Here is a 24,645-nt window from a genome sequence, read left to right as displayed (position 1 = left end):
CTCATTATCATGATCATCTTATCATGACCCATATCATGACATGCTATAACAGTCACACTGCCCTGTGTAAGAATGTTTTTGTCTGCAGACCGTCTTTCATGTTATCGTTTGTTGTGTGTTGATCCGCATATACCCTTCCATAGTAGACAAACACAGCCTTATTTGCAGTAAAGTAGTTCAACACAGCAGCATTGCAATTATTTCTTTCTTTGGAGCAACAGAGCAGGAGGACTAATTTACATTAGCAGAAGTATAACCTATTATTGAACATATCACTGATTTATTTGTATTTGTTGTCTATTTTCTTATTTTTGTATGAACAATTTTGCTTTGTGAAACTTTAGTACGATGAGAGAACAAATGGTAAATCAGTGCGTGAAATCAAGTGCCGGTCTACCAGCACCTCATTTACTCATCATTTACATAGTGCACGCTCTAATTCATGCAGATGTTTCGGTAGAAAAACAACAGCATTCAGTGGCTTATGAGTGCACTGCTCCCCCTAGTGACCAAACTTTATATTGTTAAAATTACAAGAAAGAATAAAATGTGAAATAAACAATTATTTTTCTTAAATAACCTTCAAATAACATTCAACTGCTGCATTACAGCATGTATGAGATGCTTCTGCACTGTGTTTTGTATTGTTTAGTTTTTGAATGGTGTCAGTAGTATAAAACAAAAGCACAGTGTATGTCGTCTTTAAATGGAACATGGGATAGTGGCAGCATTTGTTTACATCAGTGTGCATGTAAAATAAGTACATCTACTTTAGTACTGGATTGCCAAGAGCACATATTATTAGTATTATTTTTATTTTCTGTTTTAATTCTTATTAGTATTATGAATGATATTGATAATTTATTCAGTTAACAAATCAAGCATTTTTTTGAGGTTGTTAAAATATCACACTCAAATTTACACACACCTCTACCATGCGTGACAACTGTCGGTAAAATTTGTATGCACTCATTTTATGATCATTTGATTGTAAGGGGCAGGGGTCACCTTAAAGGGAAATTTCACCTAGTTCACCTGATTTTCCCCAAACCTGTCCAAATGCATCAGTCTTTAAAACTTCCCATTGATAGATTTATTTCAGATCCAGGAAGTGTCCTCGCTACAAGCTTACTCAGTATCAGTGAAAACAAACAGGGCTGAAATACAAAAATAACTGCTAGGCAGAAGATGTAATATGAATATGACCGGAGGCTGTAAAGCAATGAGCACTGTGGGAGAAACAAATGTGCAAACAAAGCAAAATGTACAGCAACATTAAGTGTCCTCAACAGGCCACAGCTTTCCACACTTTCCACAATATTGCTGGGAAAAGAGAGACAAACACAAGGTGGAGCTACAGTGCCAGTTTTCACCATGAACTCCTGCGCACACTATTTTTGCCATATTGTGAAAAATAAAATACTGAAGTAGAAGATGATGATTACATACGTATATGAATAACAGGCTAGACTACTTACAGATTTAAAATCAGGACCCTTGCAATAAAGTCTATGAAATCAAAAAAAATGTGTGGTCATTATCAAACTTGATTTAAGCTCAACCATGGTTTGTTATACACAAACGCTTTGCTTCAGCATATTTTTAGATTTTCCCTTTTCAGTGTCATCTACTTAACGCTGTCTGGCAATCACCTCAGGTGTGGAATCTAGTTTGTTTTAATTGCTGGTTCATTTTCTGAAGCCTTTTGAAGTCTCTCCAGAGATGCACACGTTATATTCTGAAACACCACTTTTGAGCGCATTTCTATCAGTTCCTCTTCTTGGTAAAGACCGCATTTGCAAAAGGCAGCAAATATGGCAATCGTAGAGCAAATGTGAGGATCATGATCAAATGCACTAAAGAGAAAACATCAGTCAAAGATTCCTATTTATTTTCTTTAGGCATGTAGAAACACAGTTCAGATGTGACCACTTGGAAGCAAAGTGCTAAACCAAGATGACAGTGATTCAAAATATGACAATGAATTAATTTTTTTAAAAAAATGCATCTGATAATACTAAAAATAGAACATAAAATTAATAAAATGTTACAGAAATGCTTGCATGTAATAAACAACATGGCAAAAGACCACACTATTACCTACCAGATAGAGAGGACAGAGGAACATTGCAATAAAAGAGACTGGCAAGTGCTGGGGTAAATATATATATCTGCTTCATTTGTCAATTTAGAACAATAAAATATAGGCCTCTGAGTACCCACTCTAACACCTTTGTCCTAATGTTGCCTGCAAAAATACCAAAAAAAGTGACATATCCAGACATTTCTTTAGAAAGTACACATACTGAGCATTATTTTACATCTGAGCAAGACTGGGATGTCACTGTTAGTTACAAACAGTTATCAAAAAGAAGCCTTTCAATGTCATTTCTCCAAGATGCTTCAATGAGAAAAAAAACAGCTTTCCTGTCTCAAAGCTTATTCTCATATATATACCAGTATATATATATAAAAAATAAAGATTAAAAAAAAAATAAAAATCACTTAAAATATACACCAAGAGATGAAACAACTTTAAAATACAGAAAAAAAACAAAAAAACAAAAAGCATTCAAAAATGAACTTAAAACTCATAAAATGAAAGCTAAGAACGTTGATCCTTTTTTGCACCAACTGGTCAAAAAAAACAAAAACAAACAAAAATAAAAACGAGAGAATGTTTCCAAGCCAACACATGATCCCTCCATGCTGCAAACCGAACACTTCTGAAAGGGTGTCTGGACCCCGAATTGCTACATAGAAGGGGAGGTGGGGAACTGGGGACGGGCAGTGAAACAGTGCTTGGAATGAACTGACTGGACTGTACATACAGAAACCAGGGGTGCCAAATAACTTAAAATAACTTAGGGACAGGTGTGGAAGGGGTGCGGTTATTTCTTCCCTCTGCGTGCGCGTGGTGATGTGCGTTTTACAAATTACTGGAACAATCAGTGCAATAACTTGGACTTTGGGAGCAATTTCAAGAAAGAACCAAACAAGCCAAAAAAAATGAAACAGAAACCCCAAACGAAGGTGTGTGTGTGTGTGTGTGTGTGTGTGTCTGTGTACTGGTTTATTAAGGGGCTAAGTATGTGTGCGTGTGTGTTGGTGTGTCTTGGCGAGTAATGATTGTCTGTTTTCAGTTCAGTGTCTCTACAGCAGAGGAGCACGCTGAGAGCTGGAGCCCTCCAAGAGGTCGGCGGGGATCAAGAGGTCGCGGTGGGGTCAGAGGTTCATGGAATCTAGCAGGCTTCCATCTCCAGAAGGGGCCCCGTAGCTGCTGCCTTTGCTTTGCACGAGGAGAAAGCGGCTCGTTTTCCTCCTGTTTGGGACACACACACACACAAAAGGATGAGATCACTGAGGGTGCAGCAACAAATGACTGCCAGTGCTCTGTGGAACTGAAAGTTCAGTACCACTTTTTCCTTTTCTGACACAACAGTGATGATCTGAGACTGAAGCCAGGCCTTCAGTTTGGACCATAAATGTTGAAAATGAGAAACCACTTCTATACTAATGCTAATTTCTGCTAGCACCCCTATGTGTTTCTAGTAGTATGTTAGCACCAAGCTAACATCAAATCACATGAACATTTCTGGCTGATCTAGATTTAATATGGATATGTGAAGCTTTTAAAAAGACATTGCATGTTTCATTCCAAGTATGTGACGTACTGCCTTCTATTTCTAACTAAATGAAGCTTGGTTTAACTACAGCTCCTTCACAGTCAGTGAGGTATCAAGAACTTCCAGAAAGACCACAGTGATATTCTTCTCATGAAATTGGTCCCAATCATTGTAAATCAAAATGTAATGTCATTCCACGGCCGGTTCCTTATTACATGTTAATCTGATTAGGCCAGGGGTGCTCAGTCCTGGTCCTAGAGATCTACCATCCTGTAGAGTTTAGCTCCAACCCAAATTTAGCAGACCTGAACCAGGTAATGAGGGACCTCAGAGACGTCTAAATATTAGAGCCAGGTGTGTTGGCTCACCAAGACCAGGACTGTGCACCCCTGTGTTAGGCTTTCAGACCAGTCCTAAACTAAGAGAGGGCGAGGTTGGTGATATCTGCCTAAATCAGGGGTTTCAAGCACTAAATGGGCCACACTGAAAAATCTCAACAAATCTGTGGGCCAGCTGTGTTTTTATTTTATTTTTACTTAACATTTTGCCACAACCCCAACTGGCCATTGTTCATTCAAAATATGCCAAAACTTCAACAGCAAAAAAATAGGCACTGAATACTTCAACTATTTGAAAATAATTAACAAATTATCTAAAACAAATTGTTTTAGATAAACCAATAGACTACATTAGCTGAGTGCTGTCCCACAGATCGTTGTTCGGGGAGGGGGTGGAGCACACATTACTGTAGTGCAGTGAAATGGGCTAATATTAATAAAAAATTAAAATTTCCAAATTGAATTGTGTCACGAGCCTGACTTGGCCCGCTGGCCTTGGGTTTGACACATGGGGCCTAGATACTATGGAGGATAACGTTACTGATTGGATAATTTTGTGTTTGGCATACAGTTTATAACCAAAACACAACAATGAAATAAGAGCATTATTGTAATACTTGCAGGGTTCAAATACAATATTCTACTTTATTAGACAGAATATTATGATTCCATTAAATTAAAAATGAACTAAAAGTTATACGTGTATTTTTTTTTTATTTTTTTTTTAGAAATCATAAGGCTGAGGGGGTTCCCCACTAGTTACCAAATACTGAAACCTTGAGTATTGGCTGACGTTGTTTCTTCTTTAAAGACTATTACACTTAAAAATGATTTATTTTTAACTGAAGCACATCAATCATAAGCATCTAAAATTAGGCTATCACAATACTTTATAAATATATCAGATGACATAAGTCTGCATTAATAAAATCACAACCCCATGCTTTCTGAACGCTACAACTCTTACAACCCTTACATACACTGTATGTCCAAAAGTACTCAAACAGCCCTTCTAATTAGTGAATTTAGCTACTTTAAGATGAACCCACTGCCGATACAGGTGTTCAGTTGGCACACATAGCTTATGTAATCTCCTAATCCTAATTGTTAGTGTTTTGAGGGACTTTTCCAGCAAGCTAACTGAAATCCATGGACTACTGCCAGTGGTCCATCGAACAGTGTTGACGAGTGCACCATTGCCCCCTATCCTGAGCTCCGCGTTCACAAGGTGTTTTAGTTTAGAAGTTTTACACTCTGTCTCCATTATAATAACTCACATATAGCTCAAAATGAACTCCAAAACGTCTTGATCATGTGGGGCCCCCAAAGACTACGTGAATAAAGCACCCTGCAAATGACATACACTGCAGTTTCTGTTGTCTATCAGTAATATAAATTCTGCATAGCTGAATCATTAATATGTAAAGAAAGTCATTCAGATTGGACTCATGTTTGAAATATTCCGTTCTAGAGAAACAAGGTGGAATTGTGCAGAGTGGTGATGATAGGAAGCAGACATCCAAATACTTTAATCCCTCTAAAATCTACATTACAAAAGTCATTACATAAAATGGTTATGAATACACTGAGAAATTATTTTACTTAATCATTTTTTAAAGTCTATTCATGGAGAAGTTCATGCAGGGCATTAAAAAAAACAAAAAACTATTTTTCACATTTTTACCACAATTTTAACACCATCATAAAAATGGTGGTTTTGTACAGAAAGTAAATTGTCTATATTTGTGTTGTAGACATCATGGCCCCTGGTTCCTATCACCACCACTGTAAAGAAATGTGTAAGTCAGAAAATAGAGAATACAGAAACTGAAAAATTTCCTCTTTAAACACAGATTCATATTCACAGTACAACAGCTATAACCCTTTGAAAAAAATTTGGACATTTTTTCCTTCCATCATGAATTATGAAGTAAATCGAACATCATGCTCAATTTATCATGGAGCTGGAAAATTCAGTGGCACGACTGCTCGTGAAGTCTTCAGCATGGAGAAGCTTCAGAAAGGTGAAGGACAGGTTAACTGAATGACTGCATGTCTCGTCCAGAGCATTTGGCTACAAAAGCATTTCAACCAATACAACACGGCCACTCCATATACCATAACCCTGACCCGCCTATATTTGTGTAATATTTTAATGAAAAACTGGGGAACATTATTCAGAGCTTTCATTGATGTTCCCCAACCTTCAAATTCTAACACTGCACAGAAAATCATCCTGACACAGCATGTTAAAACCGATCAGATACCCCACGTTTCGTAAAGAATTAAATGCTACAAGCTCCATTTTGGTTATTGACAAGCTTTACGGACGTGTTTCAGAAGCGCATCAAATGGAATTCCTGATCAAAGAGAGACAATACAGAAGATCCCTCGAGCCAACGTCCAGCTAGGAGTCACACACATGCATACGCTCCCCTACTGCTGCTTTACCACATGTGGATGACAGGCATATCCAGTGAGAGCTGACCCCAGTAGAGAGAGAGAGAGAGAGAGAGAGAGAGAGAGAGAGAGAGAGAGAGAGAGAGAGAGAGAGAGAGAGAGAGAGAGAGAGAGAGAGGGGAATACTGAGAGAGAGAGGGGCAGTGACCAAAGCCTCCCTGGAGCTTTTATTTACCTCCTCCGTCCCTCTTTTCATCCCGCCACCTCAAAGCTCCTGTGCAGCCCGTGCCCTCTTTCCTTCCCCGAGCACATGAAAAGAGCTCTGCCTGCCCTTCCGGCCTGGGGCAGGCGGAGGGGGGTGCTTGGGGGAAGAGGACAGAACGGGCCAGAGCTTCACACGGACCACCGACACACAACACACACACAAGCGCACAAACGCCAGGATTCAAGAGCTACTCCCCATTAGAGCTGAGGAATGCCCCGGCCAAACTCGCAGGAAATGAAACGCTCCTCTGTTTACCAGGTCCAGCCTCTCTCTCTCTCTCTCTCTCTCACCCTCACTCTGTCTGTCTTTCTCTCCTCCTCACTCTCATACTCCTTGCCTTTCCCACATTCTCTCTCTTCCTCACTCTCACTTCTCACGTCTCTCTTTCTCTCTCTCTCTCTCTCTCTCCTTGGCGAGTTGAGTCTCTTTGAAGTGTGTGAGGTTAAGATAACTGGCACGGCCTTGCGTCCCTCAATCGGCCCGTTCACCTCCCAGGGCAAATCAAAGAGCCCGCAGCTGGGGCCGCCGACACACCTCCCTCCCTCTCTCTCTCTCTCTCTCTCTCTCTCTCTCTCTCTCTCTCTTTCTCACTGGAGGTATGGATTTCTCTCTGGTGCTGCTCAGAAAGGAAGAAAAATTACTCTGAAAATAAGCTAAGTGAAAGAGTCCCACATGGAGAGGGAGAGAGAGAGAGAGAGAGAGAGAGAGAGAGAGAGAAAGTGAAGGGAGAGCAAAAAAACAGGCGGAGAGAGACTTAAAAAAGGGAGAAATGGGGAGAGAGAGCAGGCAGAGAGAAAGAGATAGAAAGCAGAGCGAGAGAGTACACATAGATAAAGAGAGAAAAGGCAGAAGGAGAGAGAGAGGGAGAGAGAGAGAGAGAGAGAGAGAGAGAGAGAGAGAGACGGACAGAAAAAATGCAGAGACACTAAAAAAGAAATGAGGGAGAGAGAAGGCAGAGAGAAAGAGAGAAAAAGGCATAGAGAGAGAGAAAGTGAGGGGAAAGAAAAAGAAAAAAGGCTGAGAGACATTGAAAAGTGAGAAATGGAGGGTTGAAAGAAAGAGCAGGCAGAGAGAGAGAGAGAGAGAGAGAGAGAGAGAGAGAGAGAGAGAGAGAGAGAGAGAGAGAGAGAGAGAAGGAAACAGCAAATTTGTTGATCTTTTCTGCTCCATCTCCTCTAAGTGAGCCAAGGCCACAGGAGACAGTGAGGGTACCTGACCAAACCAGCTCCATGCGCAACTGCACAGACGCTCACTCACTCACTCTAAGCTATAGGAACACATTCAATAAAACAAAGACAGAGACAGAGTGTGAGAGAGAAAGAGAGAGAGAGAAATAGGAAAGAACAAGATCAAAGTCCGTATGACATCACAGCCTGACTCTGTCTGAATAAAGCACCAACAGTGAGTGCTGCAAGCACGAGAGAGAGTGTGTGTGAGCATAATCTGGGTTGTGTTAAGTCCAGCCGAGTGGAAAGCCCCTCTCTCTCTCTCTCGCTCACTCTCTCTATACTGACGTGGTGCCAGTGGCCTGGTCTTGCAGCGCTTTGCGTTTGGTTTGGCAACGCCCTGCGAGGCAGAGGCGAGTCCATAAAGTCAAATGGCCGCTATGAACAGTTCAGTGCTCGGGGGAAGCCGCTAAAAAACTGGGGCCCAGCAATAAAACAGCACCTGGAAGAAAATGATGTTTAAAACAAAGTGCTTCGTTCTGTCAGCAGTTCCTCTGAGCCTGAGACGCTAACATTAAAGGGAAAAGCCCCAGTGCAGTTATACCTTTATAAACCCACTGCAACCAGCCATGCTAGAGGAAGAGGAGGGGGTTCTCTCTCTCTCTCTCTCATTCTCTCTTCCCCTCTCTTTCCCTGTCTCTCTCCACCTTTCCATCCCTCCCTCCTTGTCCACTTCACTCTTTCTCTGGCTCAGACATGTCTCACCTCTTCCCCCTCAATCACTCTCCCTCTCTCGTCCATCTTTCTCCGCCTTTCTTTCCCTTTTTCCTTCTCTGTATTGCTCTCTCCTGGCCGCTGACTTTCAAGCACTCTTGCTAAAGGGAGTCAGCTAAAGCAGACCCCCAAAAAAAGAAGCAGAATAGAAAAGAAAAAGTGGTAAAGAGAGGGAGGGGAAAAGGGCAGAGACGGCATGTGGATGGAGGTAGAGCTTGAAGGGAGGCGACAGGCTTCGCAAACCTCAGGCATGTGGCTGGGCTGTGTGTGTGTTTATGTGTGCGTGGGGGGGTTGTTGGGGGGTGGATGGGGGTCCATGGGCTGTGGGTTGGGTGGGGGCTTGGCGGGGGCTGCCCACATCTAAGGCTTGGCGGCTGGGGGCTGCTGCAGCAGCAGCAGTGTGGGGGCTCGGGGCCGACGTGCTGCGGGCCAGGGGCGGCACTATCAAAGCAAAGCACAATGACTGCACTCCTCTATCGGCGGCCGCTTCAAAGAGCCTCCGCCACCACTCAGAGGGTGGGGTGTGGTGGGGGGGTGGAAGGGGGAGGAAAAGAAGGAGGGGGCCGGGGGGAGAGGGGAATCCGCCTGCATTCACAATAGGAGCCAGATTTACTCCCAAGGAGAGGAACTCTATGGCTGGAGTGTGTGAGTGAGTAGAGAGAGAGAGAGAGAGAGAGAGAGAGAGAGAGGAAATGGAGAAGACATCACAACACACAGGGGCGTCTCGACCTCCATGCTGCGCCAACAGCTGGCTGAAGTCTGGACAATAGACCTGTGTGTGACTCAACAGCAACAGTAACAGCAGCAGCTCCACCTTAAACAATAAGCGGAGGTGGACGGCATTCATATTCACAGTCATCATACTCTTTACACTGCACCTACTGCAACTACACACACAGCACAGTGCAAAGATCACCTGGGATATGATTTGAAACTACTCATCTGGACATTAACTGCTTGGAAAGAAACATCATCAAAATCATTACAACTAACTCATCAACGCTAACAGACTATGTGTCCAAAAGTTTGTACACATCTCATTCATCGTTTCTTCTGAAATCAAGGGTATTAGTAGGGGTTTGTCTCCTTTGCTGCAGTGGCAGCCTTGACTCTTCCAAGAAGGCTTTGCACTAGATGATGGAACATTGCTGTGAGGATTTGACTGCATACTTGCAGCTACAAGAGCATTAGTGGGGTCAGGTACTCATGTCTGATGATCAGTACTGGATCACAAACTTCACACTGACTCATCCTAAAGATACTAGATGGTGTTCCATCACTCCAGAGAATGCGGTTTCACTGCTCCACAGCTCAATACTGGGGGACTAGACACTGCTTGGCACCGGGCATGTTGACCTTATGCTCATGTGTGGCTGCTACAGAGCATCCTATTCTAATGGCAGTGCTTTCTAAGGAGGTTACACAGCTGTGTGTTCATAATGTAACGCCAGTGTCAGCAATAGGTGCAACCTTAAAGTAGCTAAATTCACTGATTAGTGAGGGTATCTGGATACTTTTGGACATAATGTACAACAATGTTCATTTATATCCAATAATGTTATACAGTAGTGGCTCAACCAATTTTCCTGCCTGTCCTAAAACTTTGGAACCACACTGTGCATAATATATGTGCAATAATGTACAGGTTTAGAGTTGGAGACGTAGCACAGAAACACACACACACACACACACACACACAAGCACACCAACACCTTTCAGTCACTCATCCAGTGCCGCAGAGGCTGCGTTTTGGCACTCAGCCTGTTGGTATGGATGAATAAGAGGGTTTGTGTTCCTGCCTGCAGTAACGTTAGCTGGCCTGCTGCCTCTGACTGATCCCACAGCTTCTCTCTTTGTGCAGGTACAGTTCTCAGGTATGTGAAAACAGCTCAGTCAGCCTGCTCTGAGACCAGAGCCTGTATTCACAAAGCTTCTCAGAATCAGGAGTGCTGATTTAGGATCAGACTCCTATGGTATTTATCATGACTTTACTGACAGGAACAGATCCTAGATCAGATGAAGCTTTATGAACACAGAACCAGATTATTGCTTTTCTTTAAAATGGCTATGGTCAGGATTTTGGTGCAGGGAGTTCCCTCTGAATCAGCATTAAATGAGTCACGCCCCAGAGACAGCTCTACTGAAACTAGGGATAGCACAGACTAGTCAGGTAGTCTATGCAATCTCTTGTGCCAGTAGAGATGAAACTTTGTCCACTAGTTGGCAATGTGGACAGCTGTTGACTAGTCAGACACTGCCTGAATTTACTAGCACAGTATGGTGGTAAACACAAAAGGGGAGGGTCCATAAAGCAGTTCTTCTGACAAAAAGTAGAGCCAATTGTACTTCATTAGTACAGAAATGTGTCATAAGTGATGAAACCAATTCTAATGTCAATGGTAAGTTGCATAAGACTACACTGAATGTCAGTAAAAAAACGTCTGCTACACCCATCAAAATGAAGAATCCACCACTAGCCACTAGCTGCAAGCTATTAATAAAACTGTTCATTGATGTATTGAACACTTTATTTATGGCAAATGACAACAGGTCAGGTAGTTGTTTTTTAAAATAAGTAGTAGAAATAAAAAGCAGTGCAACCCCTAACTGGCACATTTCACTTAGTTAAAAAGTTTTCCCATTCTACTATACCAAAGCGTCAAAAGAGAACAGAGTGTAACTTCAACTGCAAAGAAAACAGGAAGGGTTTTGGAGCAGGGCTGAGGTTGAATCCTGTCTGACTGCAGCAGAGAGAGAGAAGCTTGCTGCTTCACTCTGTGGACAGACAGAGCTAAAAGAACACACTCTACCCCTCTCTCTCATGAGGGGTTTTAGTTTTTGGGCTCGCGCTCTCTCTATCTCTTTCTCTCTGTCTGTCTCTCTCTCTTCAAAGGCTGACAGCTGACTCCTGCCCTCACACATCAGAGGCCGTGGTCGGGGCAGCGAGTGTGAGGCTGAAGCTCCGACTGGAACAGCTCGCCCTTTCATTCCTCAGACTGAGTAGTGTCCTCCAGAGCGCCCCTACCTCCACCACTTTCCCACAGTGCCCCCAGACAGCCTCCAAAGCACACACTAAATCCCTCAGCAGCCACACCCAGCTTCAGGGCAAACCTTACCCAACAGCCTGCCAGCAGCTACAACAAATTTTGGAACTGTGAGGAAGAGCACAGTTCCAAAACAAAAAAAAATCACCTCACTAGGGCTGCGACTAACAATTAGCTACATAATCGATGAGCCCATCAAGTAGTGTTCACTATTAAATCAACTACTGCATTTACATGCCTTTGGTAGACCGTCTTATTCAAAGTGATTTACAGTTTAATCATGTTACTGAGGTAGATGAATGCAGGGTTAGTTTTGGAAGAGAAATGTTTCTCATTCTTGTTTGATATAGGATTTTAGCTTCTCCATAGTTTGGGGTCTCCTTTGTCGTATTTATTTTCTTATAATGTGCCAAATATTTTAAATAGGTGACCAGTCTGGACTGCAAGCAGGCCAGTTTAGCACCCAGACCCTTTTACTACGGAGCCATGCTGCTGTAATACATGCATAATGTGGATTGGTGTTGTCTTGCTGAAATGAGATTGTCTTACCTGAAAACGATGTCCTGTGCATGGCAGCATATGTTGCTACAAAAACTGAATATATCTTTCAGCATTAATGGTGCCATCACAGATGTGTAAGTCACCCATTCCATGTGCACTAATGCACCCCTATACCATCATAGATGCTGGCTTTTCAACTATGTGCTAATAACAAGCCAGATGGTCTTTAGCCCGAAGGACCATGCAGCGTCCATGATTTCCAAAAAGAATTAGAAATTTTGATTCGTCAGACCGCAGGACACTTTCCACTTCGCCTCAGTCCATTTAAATGAACTCAGGCCCAGAGAAGGCGGCGGTGTTTCTGCATCCTGTTTATATATGCTTTCTTCTTTGAATTGTACAGTTTTAACTTGCATTTGTGGATTCAGCAATGAACTGTGTTCACAGACAGTGGTTTTTGTTATAGTTTATTAAGCCCATGCAGTGATATACACCACAGAATCAAGTCTACTGGTTTCTGTCTCTATCCCTTGCACACACAGATTTATCCTCATTCTCTGAATCTTCTACGACATTATGTACTGTAAGTGATGAAATCTCAAAGTTCTTTGCTATTTTATGTTAAGAAATGTTATTCTTGAATTGTTGCACTAATATCCTGCACAGTTTTCACCTTATCATCTTTATTTCTGTAAGACTCAGCCTCTTTGTGATGCTCTTTTTATGGCCAATCATGTTACTGACCTGTTGCCAATTAAACACCAGGTGGTTTTTTATATTATAAATCTTAGATATTATCATTATCATCATTACTGTGAGCTTTTGTTTTTAAGTAAACTTTTTTTTTTTACTTTTTTTTACAGATGACAAACTTTTTGACCCATCACTGCGCCCTATACTGCTATTATTCCAGCATTGCTAATAATATTCCAATAATAGTCATAATCCAGGTGGTTCCAAAAGCAGCATGGCCTCGAGGAATCAGGCAGAGGACTGTGCTTTAAAATACAGCCCCAGTATAACAGCCCACTGTATTGTTACACAGCTTTCTTCTAGCCTGCAGCAAATCAACAGTGGCAAAAGGTAGCAGCCTGGAAGGCATGTGTGCATCCACACGCTGATGATAATCTCAAAGGCTGCAAATCAGAGGGCTTAGACCCTCAAAAGCCTCAAAGGAGCTCCAAAAACCCACACGGGTAAAAACAGGCCGAGGAAGATAAAGAGATGGGAAGTTAGATGAAACGGAATTCGAATATTACCGATCAATCTAATGTGACGTTATGCACATACAGACCTAGCAGAACAAGAGTGAGTCTGAAAATAAAAGGAGAAACGGAGAGAGAGGAAACAGAGTCTCAGGTTGTCGTTTCCATGTCGTGATGCCAAATTTTTTGAAGGGAAAAAAAGGGCCCATTTTCGACTTCAAAGGCTCATGCAAAAACATTTTATCCGTGATACCTCAAACTTTAGCTCCAAAAACAATAGGGCCAATGTTTCTTTAACAAACGAAAGCCATGAATTTGTTATCCATGCAAAAACAAAACTCGACCGAAAAAATAAGGAAGTTTACATTAAATGTAAATTGATGCATGCTATTATAAACAGCCATGTTCCGTTCCTCTGAGAGCTCGAAGGCGGATAACAGAAATAGACAAATAAGTTCATTTAAAAGATGTTTTCTGGAGTCTACGCTAAGCTAACCTCAATCCAGCTCTTGGGATCTGCATAAATTGAGGGCTTTCAGGGTAGCAGCAGTATTCTTGGTATTATGCATATTAGTTTAAGGCTGTCACAATGAATCAGCAAGGGTGTCCATCCCCCGTCTGCTCTGCACTGCTAATTATTGGATCAGAGATAGACTGCTTTTCTCGCCAGCGGCCCCCGAGCCCGTGCAGCCTGCAGAAGAAGAAAAGAGGAGGAGAAAAGCGCTCCAATTTGGGTTCAGAGAGAGCCACGGGGTCGCGAATCGATCGACCATAAAACCTTTGTCTGGTTGCTTTCGTCTCGTCCGCCGAGCAGATTTGTCACATCTGCGTGGCTTTTCGCTGCAGAAAGAGGAAGCGGAATAACAGGATGCAGTGACTCTTTAACCGGGGGAAAAAAGAAGGAAATTAGGAAGACAGAAGCCCTCTCGCTTCATACTGGCAGCTGCTGGGTTTGCTTCTATGGACTATTACTTAATGAAGAGGAGCTCTTCCTTGTTTATAGTGTTCTGTCTTTTATGGAGGATTTTCTTTGAAGCCACATGGTGGCTAGTTTCACCGCTATGGTGCGAAAAGCCAAGCGCAAGCAGAAACTGCTGGCAAGGCCACTGTTCATTCATGGTGTCGGTCCGATTACACATGGGGGCCATATGGGTGAATGGTAGGAGAGGGCTTACATCTGGCCTTGCTCTTTTAAAACCAGCCCAATCACAACATACTCTCTTAACACAGCTTGGCTATGTGGCCAGGCCTCAGCAATGTGTGCTGTAGATCTGTGCCAAAGATTACACAGAAAACAAAAAAAAAACCTGAAAAAGAAGTCTATAATACCTTGTGACTACTCATATGAGTGAAATGTAGAATGTTCTTGTGACCACATATGCACTGATTTCATACATGTTACTTCCAAGCTCACCTTGTATATATCCATAGCATCAGGTAGAATTTCACAAAGCAGGGACATCTTGGTTTAGCAAGACTAAACGAGGACTTTCCTATATTAAAACTCCTCACTTCACTTCCTTTTGGACAATCATAAGTTCAGGCTAACCCTTAAATATAGACTGGTATTACTTCTGTTTTGCTAAACCACTCAAATGTCTATTTTTTTTTTAGTTTGTTTAGTCAAGAATTGTATTGCACTGCATGAAAATTACATGTATTTCATGTCTTTATCTTTTGTTTTTGTTCTATTAGTATAGCCAACACTAGGACCTTGAGGTTTTGAAAAGCGCAATAAATTAAAATGTATTGTTTCTTACCAAGAAATGGCAAAAATTTAACATTATAAGTAATGGATGCTTTTCCTTCTTTTCATTAACTCCAATTGTATTAAAAACATCTCTTTTTCTACTTAAACCTAAATGTGGTCCAGATTGAAAGCTTAGAATCTATATTTTTGTCAGAATTTTCAGAATTTCTCATATTCTTTCAATATGCTATGAGTGAGAAATAGTTCTTTTCGAAATACACCATGCTTTTGTTATCGCTGGTGACAACTGCAACTTACCTTATCAGGCCAACTAAGAAGTCCTGCTTTGTGAAATAACTCTCCAGGTATCAGATGAGCATAACAGTACAAGAGTACATAACAGACCATGCAGTACAACGACAGTGCAATGCTACATCCTCCTCCAACAGCGAGGCAAAATAGAGAGAGATGACACAACTGACCAATGGCTGGACAATGAATTATAAGAGATAAATAAATCTAAATGAAAAATACTGGAGATAAAAATACACAGGCATGACAAAAGAAGTGGCAGAACATGAGTGACGCATATACAAACACAGCGCTCTGGTGAGCTCAGGATGAACCTTTAGGATTAGTCTGTATTTAAGCATCATATTGTCTTGAAAGCACAGGAATACATTGGAATACAGCAAAAGAGTCACTTAGACTGGACAGGGATAGGCAGGGCCTTACCATTGCTCAGATGTACGCCGTTTTCATTCTCTGGCCTGTACCTGCAGAAAATGGCAGCTTTTAACAATGGGGATGGGTCTCCTAACATACTAAACTTAACTTTAAATGCCAAAACGTGGTGTTACACAAGATCAACACATTGATGTTCTAGTCACCGAGTGACGACTGATACACTTCTACATTACACAAGTCTAAAACAATATTGTACAGGCCTTTCTATCAGACTAACAGTAAGAAAGAAGTTGTTTTATACATAAACACAGCACGGTAAACAGTGCAAATACATCATATTGAATCTTAGAAGGCCTGTCATATCTCTCTGAAGAAGCCAAAGTGACAGGGCACAGAAAGAGAGAGTGGGAAAAAAAAGCCTGAGGGAGCTGAATTTTATCACAGAATGGACAGACTAATCCCAAAGACTGTGAATCTCATGGAATAAGCGATGGAGGGATGGATGGAGTGACTGCTCTGAAAGTCTATGTGCTGCCGCAGTACAAGTACACTACAGTATCCAAAAGCCCACACTGGTGGTTCTTTTTGGGAGCTGTAATTGTCTGCATATACAACAAACAGGCCAGGCAGGCTACTTAAAATGCTGAGTGTTTTAAAAGTGGAGTGCTCCCTGAAAATCCACTCAAGTCATAAACACTTGTTTATATCGCAGTTGTGTGCGGAACATGCAGCAGTGGCGTGGGGACTGGAAAATTACCAGCATGGTCAGAAACCAGAACAAGATTTAAAGGCAGCTGTGCAGTACATCCGGTTTAAAAAAAGAAAAAGAAAAGGAGCCAAATGCAAAGGAGTGGAAGAGAAAGAAAGAAAAAAGAAAGGAGGAAGGCTCAAGGACGTTTCTTACCTGAGGCAGACTCCTGGAGCTTCTCCCTCTTCCTCTTCTTCTTCTTTCCCTAGAAAATATCCGGGAGAACTTTTAAAGTGTGGCTCCAGCACTCACGGCCACTAGACCACTCTAAACCATCTGCCTTTTGCCATATTCGCTCATCCCCTGCTGGACACCGCCGGCCAAAGCCCTGCCAATCACCATTTTGGCCAATCACAACACTGAAGGTACTCTTCTTCCTATTCTACCTTATCCAATCTAATTTTTCAAATTATGAAAGCCTATGTGGAACCAGGATTGACTAGAGTAAGGGGTTTTTGTCTATAACTAGGAGTCACAGATGGACAGCAAAAATATGAGGGATCCCTAAGGACCTGTCTGAGAATGTTTCAAATGATGGTTCTTTACAGAATAATTTTTGCATGTTTAAAGAACTTCTACATAATGTAAAGGTTCTACACCAAGTCAAGTTTTTCATAGAACCATTCATCTAAGCCAACAAGCCTTTTTTAAAGAGTGCAGCACAGTCAACTCATATTAGTGAATCTAAACTCCAACCTAAATTCATTAGGTTGAACGCCAGTTGCCCTGTAAGGCTTGCCCAGCTTCAGAACAGTTGCTATGAAAGAATACATTTGTGGGCAGAGCATGAATAGGTCAACTGCCCTTCCTGCACTGCTGGTAGTTGCACCACCGATAAAAAAAAAAACAAAAAAAAAAACATTAATTCAATTCAAACACTCATTACTAATCTTAACCACTCAAGATTAGGGACTAATGATCAATCAAAAAGTTACACATAGGAAGGAAATATCTGGCCTACTCTAATTTACATGAACACCGGCTCTCGAACCAGAAGTCTGGATTGGTTGAGGATTTGTAGCTTACTCCTAAATCCCCTAGCAGGGTGACTATAGGTATAGATAGCTCTGTGCCGTCATTTTGCAGTCCAATATGAGGCGCGCTTTGGTTGCCTGCTGTAAAAGTCTGATAATCCACTTATTCAGCAGCTAATCTGTGTATTCTAGCCGCGGCTGACAGAGCCATGAAGCCCAGAGCAGTGAAGAGAGTGTGTGTGTGTGTATGTGTGTGTGTGTGACAGAGCAGGGATGTGCTCACAGCGCTTAACACTGTTAAATACAGCTGTATGCCCACTGCTAATGGAACCAGCCGAGTGGAAAGTTCATCCTTCTTTGAAGTGTTTCTGAGCCCCTTTTGCCCCCATTGGCTTCCCAGCCAGTGACTGGTTTCAGCGTTCACTTCCATCATCATATTCCCTGAATCTGAACGTTACAGGAATAGAATCTCACACAGTGAGGTTTGTCCTATTTAAGTAAAGGGTATAGCTGTAGCTCAGTTTAGCATTTTGCACGTTTCCCTCTGACGAGCACTGGCCTGCTTCTCTTCAGTGTAACTTTTGGGAAGCTGTTTATACTGTTTACATACGAGTCTTAAAAAAGGCACCAAAATAGCCGCTTGAGTGAAATACAGTGACCGTACTGGTTGTGTTTTTGTGGTTTGGCCTCTGTGGAGCCCTCAGTGCTGCGAGGGGCCGCAGCGAGAGAGCCATGCCGGCCGTGTCCGAGGGGAGCCAGACAAACAGCGCAAAACGCCTCAGTGGTGGAGTGACTGTGAGTGCTGGAGCCACACTCTTGACACAAGCTGGCAGACTCACATTCAAAAGAGACACGCATACAGACATACACACTGTCCGTCAAACATTTAGGGACACTTCGCTATAATTTGCGTAATGTATAATATTCACTGTTACCTTTTAAATCAACTAAGACAAATGCCTGAACAGCTTTAGCTAACATGAAATAGCATTGTGCTAACCATTTGATGAACATGCTGTGTTACAAAGTATATTCAAATTGTCTTCCTTGGTATGAAGAGCAGGTAGAGGAAAAACTAAGGGTGTAAGGATTTACAAAATTCATAATTTGGTTCGATAAAATAAGACAGTTTCTTGATTCGATACATTTTTTGTGACAGCAGACAATATGCAGTGCCTGACGATTTGCTTTACATTAATGTTTCCATTTTCAGTTTATTAGAGCATCCAACCTTTTAAAAGTACAATAAATTATACCAATGCACATGTCATGAGCTGATACATTTACAAGGAGTATGCTTTTTATTCCTGCTCTCAATTCTGATGTAAAGACAAAGCTAGATTTTCAGTGTAGTGAGGCCTTCACTGTGGGTTGCTTGTTCATTTAATGTTTATTCTTCATGCAATACAATCAATATTAATAGGAGCACTTTTTTGCTTCAGTCTGTAGAATGTAAACCTGCCTAGTCTTTAAAATGTTTAGTTACTCCAAACCTATAAAGACTATGCTCTTCTTTATTAACAAGGATACACAATGTCACTGATGCAAAGCACAAAACTTTTTCATGCATATATTAATTCCAATAGTGCCCCCTTGTGGGGAATCTTCAGCCTACTAAATGTGAGTGAGTGAGTTACAAGGCAGGTTCATGAGGCACTTGACATCTAAGTCACAGGAGTCCAGCTTCGGGATTAAAATAAATAAATACATAATATTATTGGTGCATAATAATAATAATAATAATAATAATAATAATAATAATAATGATAAGGGCATCTCTGTTGGCAACAGCCACATCATTTTATCATGTTTAGTGTGTAGACCTGGAGCTTTTCTTTGTGCTATCATATTTCTATCATTGTCTAAAAGGAGAGCAAGGCTTCTTTTCTTAATGGACGCAATTTTTTTCCAAGCTCATTCAGAGTGCAATTCAAATTAGAAAGCACTTGCTATGTTTAATGAGAGTAATGATAAAACATGACTAATGAGTCTTAGCTTCATGTGTTTTTTGATCAAAAATGCAGATTGTGACTAAATCGAAATCTCAGAATTCACCTTCTTTACACATCGAAACGAATGTGACAGGAGCGCTGAGAAGTCACATGATTAACAATGAACAGCAGATTAAACAGCAGAAGCATAGCCACCTTTTTGCGTTTTTAGGCAGTTGAAGGCACCAAGAAGGGTTCTTTGGAGCAATGCCACAAAAGAACCACTTCTGGTTCCCTTTCAAAGGATGATTTTTTGTAAATCAGATGTGAATAAGCTTTTTAAAGTTAAAGCACCTTCACATGATAAAGTTCTGTACCAGTAACAGCTTTTTAAAGAATTCTATGTTCAATCCAAGAACAATTTAGGAACCTTTATTTTGAAGATTGTAGGTGTCCCCAGACTTTTGACGTGCAGTCCACGGTATACTCATGTGTGCACATACATATATCGACATGCAAACAAACACACACACTCTTCTTTCTCTCTTCCAGTAGGACTGAGGGAGAAATCCTGGCTCTAATTGTCTGTGAACAGACATCTCCATCTGCTATTACACTGACAGAGTAAAGCCAAGGGGTCAGAGTGTTGAAAAACACACACAAACATATACACACATACACACACACACACACACACACACACACACACACCTCATCTGCCAGTGTGTCTGTAGAGATACTTACATAATTGTCTCTGGCAGACCAGCCTGGGTATAACTGCATGTGGAGCTGCCGTTCCTTGCGGGCTAATTCATAATACTTAGCTTGCTCTTCCCGAGATAAAGCATGCCACTGTTCAGCGCGAAGGGAGATTAGAAAAAAAAAAGAAAATGCAGTCAGTCAATTACTCTCCTGTACTTTCAAGTTCCCAGCAAAGAGACGCATGCTAGTGTTTTGGAAGTTAAAAAGGATTTGTAGCAAATTATTTGAATGGGGGGGCAGGGGGAGGGGGTGGGGCTGAGAGACAGAGGAAAAGAGGGAGAAGGGGAAACACGATGAAGAGATTAACTTGCACACAGAGGGGAAAAAAAAAGAGGGGGAACTTTGATTTCATATCAAAACACTGGTTCCAATTTAGCGGCGCTTTACTTCAAACTATGTCAGCGGGCAATTACCCCACACAGCCGCAGAATGCTGCTTTGCTGTGGCTGGCTGCCTCAAACCGCTCAGGCTTTCGGTTAAGGCATTAAACATGCTCAGTGGTTCCTCTTTTTCCGAAAAGAGGAACACTTCTTGGCAAGTGTCGGCACCACTCAGCCTGCCTTTTCTTCTTAAAGGACCAAATTGCTCGTAAGGTAAAATCTCACTGCTTTAGTGTCTTTGGCACTCTGTGGTTGGATAAGTTTCCCCCCTTAGACTCTGTTCTGCCCAGTTTCTATGATCCTTCCATTGTGGCTTGAAGATCTAATTCTCCAGACCAGTGATCACCAACCCTGCTCCTGGAAAGTATTTCACAAAGCAGGACTTAAGTTAGCCAGATAACTTAAGACCAAAGTTGAGGATTGTGCAATAGGAATGTCCCTCAGCTCCTTTCCTCTTGGACGGGCTTGACTTTAGGCTTCAGTTGTCTTGCTAAACTGAGAAACTTTGCTTTGCGAAATACCCCCTGGAGATCTACCATCCTGCATTTCAGTTCCAGCCCAAATATAGCACACCTGGTCAAACTAACTATGTGAACTGATGACCTGAGTAAGGTCTGTTCAATCAGGACTGGAAGTGAACTCTTCAGGAAGGAAGATCTCCAAGAGGAGAGATGGTGAACACTGGTTTAAACAAAACTCAGGGGGACATCAATCCACACTTGTTCGGATGTCACTTTAACCCTTTAAACTCTTATTATATAGCTAGTTATCTTAAGGCTTATTATCCAGCAACAACAAAGTATTCAATAACTACTATCCACTACATATGTAAAGTATGTAGTGACAAGAGTGATTGATTCATCTCTAAAGCACAACAGTATTTTGTACTTAGCATTGGGGTTTGTAATGAATTGTAAGTTAAACAAAAGGCTTATCATTTGTTCACAATGTGTCTACATTTATACTTATTTAAACATTCATCTATGATAAGGCTCTTGCCTTTTAGGTCTCTTTTTAACTTTCACAAAAAAGAAAGGATACACACATTTAGACATCTAGTTGACATGTTTAACCCCTACTTAGCTTACATATTAAGGTTATTATAGAATATGTCATTGCAATTCACAACAGTTGCTGAATAATAAGTCTATGGTTCATAAGATTAAACTGAACAGGGGGTCCTATGGCAGAATAGAGGGGGTCTGATACCTACCCTCCGGCCCAGGATTTGGTTGATGGCGGCACTCTCCTTCAGCGTGCACTCTGCCACCACATTGGCTCTCATCTCTTTCATATACAGCATGAAGGCGTTGAGCGGCTTCTTAATATGAGGCTTTTTGGGCTCCTGCTCCTTTCTCTGCTCATGCTGAGGCTTCCTGCAGAAACAAACGCAAAAGCAGATGGTTAAAATGAGGAGGAAGGAAAAAAAAAAAAGACAAAGCAAAACCACATTATTAACCCTTTAAAACCTAAGCCTTTTATTCAATTATTAATGATTGCATTATTAATTACTGAAGTAACTACTATAATACAAACCCTAAACAGTTTTAGCATTTACATATTTACATGTGTGAGAGTGGTAGTGCTATTATGAATGATCCATTATCTACCCTGAATTACCCAGTAACTACTATAAAATTAATATGTAAGGTATTCAGTTTTGAGAGTAGTCGGGATCAGTGGGACTTGAGTTTAAGGCGTTAGGGGGTGTTGCGTGTGTATGAAGAGGGGAAGCGTAGAGGAGTCACTGGGGCTGCCGCCACGGCGACGGCAGCGAGTGTGAGAATGGCGTGCGCCTGCTTTCGTCGTCCAATGGGAGAGCAGCCTGACTTGCTAGTGGAACGCTTTTAATCACGTCCAGTTGGGTGCTTTCATGCAGAGAGAGATTACTTCACCAGTAATGGCAACCAAAGCCTCTCTGCCTCTCTCCCTCGCTCTCTCTCTCTCTCTGGCTTTAATGCAGAGGAGAGAGCCTTCCCTTCCCTTTGTGGGGCCAAACAGCCTTTGTGGTCAAATCTGAGACCAGTATCAGCTACCTAGGGCCAAATGGAGCAGATAGTCTTATCTGTTCACCATGGCTTATCCAGGGGCCATCGAGGCTAATAGAGGCTGAAATTCTACAAATGTTTTGCGCTGCCAGGTTGTGCTCTGCTGCAGTCGATAGCAGTTCTCTGTAGGAGGGAGCACACTAGGGCTGTCACAATTAGTCAATTAAAACATTCATTCTATCTAAAATGTAGCTTCTCTATTAATTATCAGTATTTAGTTGGCAGTTTACATGATTGTAATGCATATTTTGAATTCACTTACTGGACACCCTAGCAGTTCAGCCTGCACTACTACTGATGGCTCAAATGATAAAACTAGGAAAATGCCTAGGTAAATAAAAATGTATTTTTATATTCATAGTTTTTTATATTTATATATATTTTGGAACAGAAACCGATGCAGCGGATGGACTAAGGTGAAGATGAAGAGGGGCCACTTACATATGCATTAGGTCAGTCTCATGGGGAGGCTCGTGCTTGATCTGGGGGTTGACTATGGCAGGGTGAGGGATACCTGTGGCATGAGGTCCAGGAGGTCCCGGAACCATGTGATGAGAAAACCTGAAAACAGAGTAGAAACACAAGTGAGCGAATGAGTATTTACTAGAAGTGCAAAAGATTTCAGTTCACTGCTGTGGCAAGACTGTCCTTTGTGATTCTGATATTGTACAGGGCAACAAACATGCATGAGCTCATGCATAGATTCTTTTCAGTGTGAATGCCCTGCCTAGTGATGTGGGTGTTTTGATGACATATTCATCATTCATGTGAGCCAACAAATTTTGTTCCAAATAAACAAACAGAAATAAAATAAAACAGAAACAAAATCAGGGCAATCCTTAAATCATGTCACTCCAATGAGTTTTAAATCAATATTGCAATTGCAATATGTAGCAATATAACCTCAATATGACATTTTGTTCTAAGCCTATTCAAAATGTCACCTAATGTCCAGTCTCAAGATCTTATATGACTACACTCTACCTGCATTCTTCAGCTTTAACAATGATGGATCTGTCAAACTCCAATTTCACCTCTCGCCAAATTTAGTCAGCAAAGACATGTTGGGTGACTAAAGTTTGCTTTAGTTTTGCTGGAGCTATAAGGCTAATAAGCTAGCTAACAAGTTGTTGAGTCATCTCAAATAGACTTGCTTATGTGGTTTCGGACACCATCACACAGTGTTATTTGTAGAAATCGACAAAAGTATATCTAAAAGTATACATAAGCCTATCAAAGACTGCCTGAATTCTGTTCTTACTTTACTCGTTTTTACAGATAACAGCATATCATACAGTGCAACAACAAAGAAGCAAACTTCAGACACCAAAAATGAAACTTTGCATCGGAAAAGCGTAAAAATAGAGTAAATTTCATATCTGGCCAAACCATCTTCTTGTACTTCATGAAATCTCCAACAGTGACACGGAGGGAGACATCGGTCAGAGTGCTGTTATTTGAAGGGTGAAGAAATGCATGCCATTCCAGTAAATCATATCGTGGTAAATTTTAAACACTGTAAATCCTCATTCTGATCATGTTCTGTGTCATTACTGCACTGTGTAACAAATGTGTCATGTCTGTGTTCTGTACACTGAGACAGCATTTATGGTTATGATTGCGGCACATCAGCGAAACTTACAGCACAAATAAAGCTCATTTGATGTGTTGTTGACCGTTTGGTCTATGTCCACACACACTTCAGCTCTAGTTACTTTCTCATTTGATCTGCGCTGGGCACGCTTGGCCAAGGCTGCTGCCTGCGGTCTGATTCTGTTTCAGTGTGTTTACACGCAGAGGTTTCAGCGCTTGCAGAGGCAGCGGGAGGGAGTTTTTTTTTCCCCCCCTCTGTTTCTCGCGCTCACATGTGTCTCCACTCACGGAGGCTGCAGCAGCAGCCAGGGAGAGGCACTGCCAGGAATGACTCAGGAGAATGCCTGACATGTGCTCGAGCAGCACACACATACACATACAGGCTGAAGCCAGGGCCTGGGGCTGAGCCTGCTGTCTGCATGCTAGTGGGATGAGTTCGCTCTGGGTCGACTCAGAAGGAGAGAGACAGACCAACCATCTTGATGGCATTTGATAAGGTTTAAGTGTGAGTGA

General features: G+C 41.7%; 1 protein-coding gene across 2 annotated transcripts in view; it reads right to left on the bottom strand.

Annotated features, from left to right (window-relative positions):
• Positions 1–1,880: 1,880 nt before the first annotated feature.
• Positions 1,881–24,645, bottom strand: part of lef1 (lymphoid enhancer-binding factor 1) — a 62,749-nt gene continuing 39,984 nt past the window's right edge. The window contains exons 6-11 of one of the 2 annotated variants that reach the window (XM_036574953.1): positions 22,981–23,100; positions 21,705–21,867; positions 20,094–20,201; positions 16,601–16,649; positions 15,745–15,785; positions 1,881–3,322 (exon numbers count right to left, since the gene is read on the bottom strand). In XM_036574953.1, coding sequence (XP_036430846.1) covers positions 15,751–15,785; positions 16,601–16,649; positions 20,094–20,201; positions 21,705–21,867; positions 22,981–23,100 — 475 coding nt within the window. In that variant the 3' untranslated portion in view covers positions 1,881–3,322; positions 15,745–15,750. The remainder of the gene's footprint in view (positions 3,323–15,744; positions 15,786–16,600; positions 16,650–20,093; positions 20,202–21,704; positions 21,868–22,980; positions 23,101–24,645) is intronic. The other variant, XM_036574954.1, reaches the window with a different exon arrangement.

The sequence above is a fragment of the Colossoma macropomum genome, unplaced genomic scaffold (assembly GCF_904425465.1).
Source record: "Colossoma macropomum unplaced genomic scaffold, Colossoma_macropomum, whole genome shotgun sequence".
Lineage (NCBI taxonomy): Eukaryota > Metazoa > Chordata > Actinopteri > Characiformes > Serrasalmidae > Colossoma > Colossoma macropomum.
The sequence above is the reverse complement of the archived record's forward strand: the minus strand, read 5'-3'. Positions and strand labels throughout refer to the sequence as shown.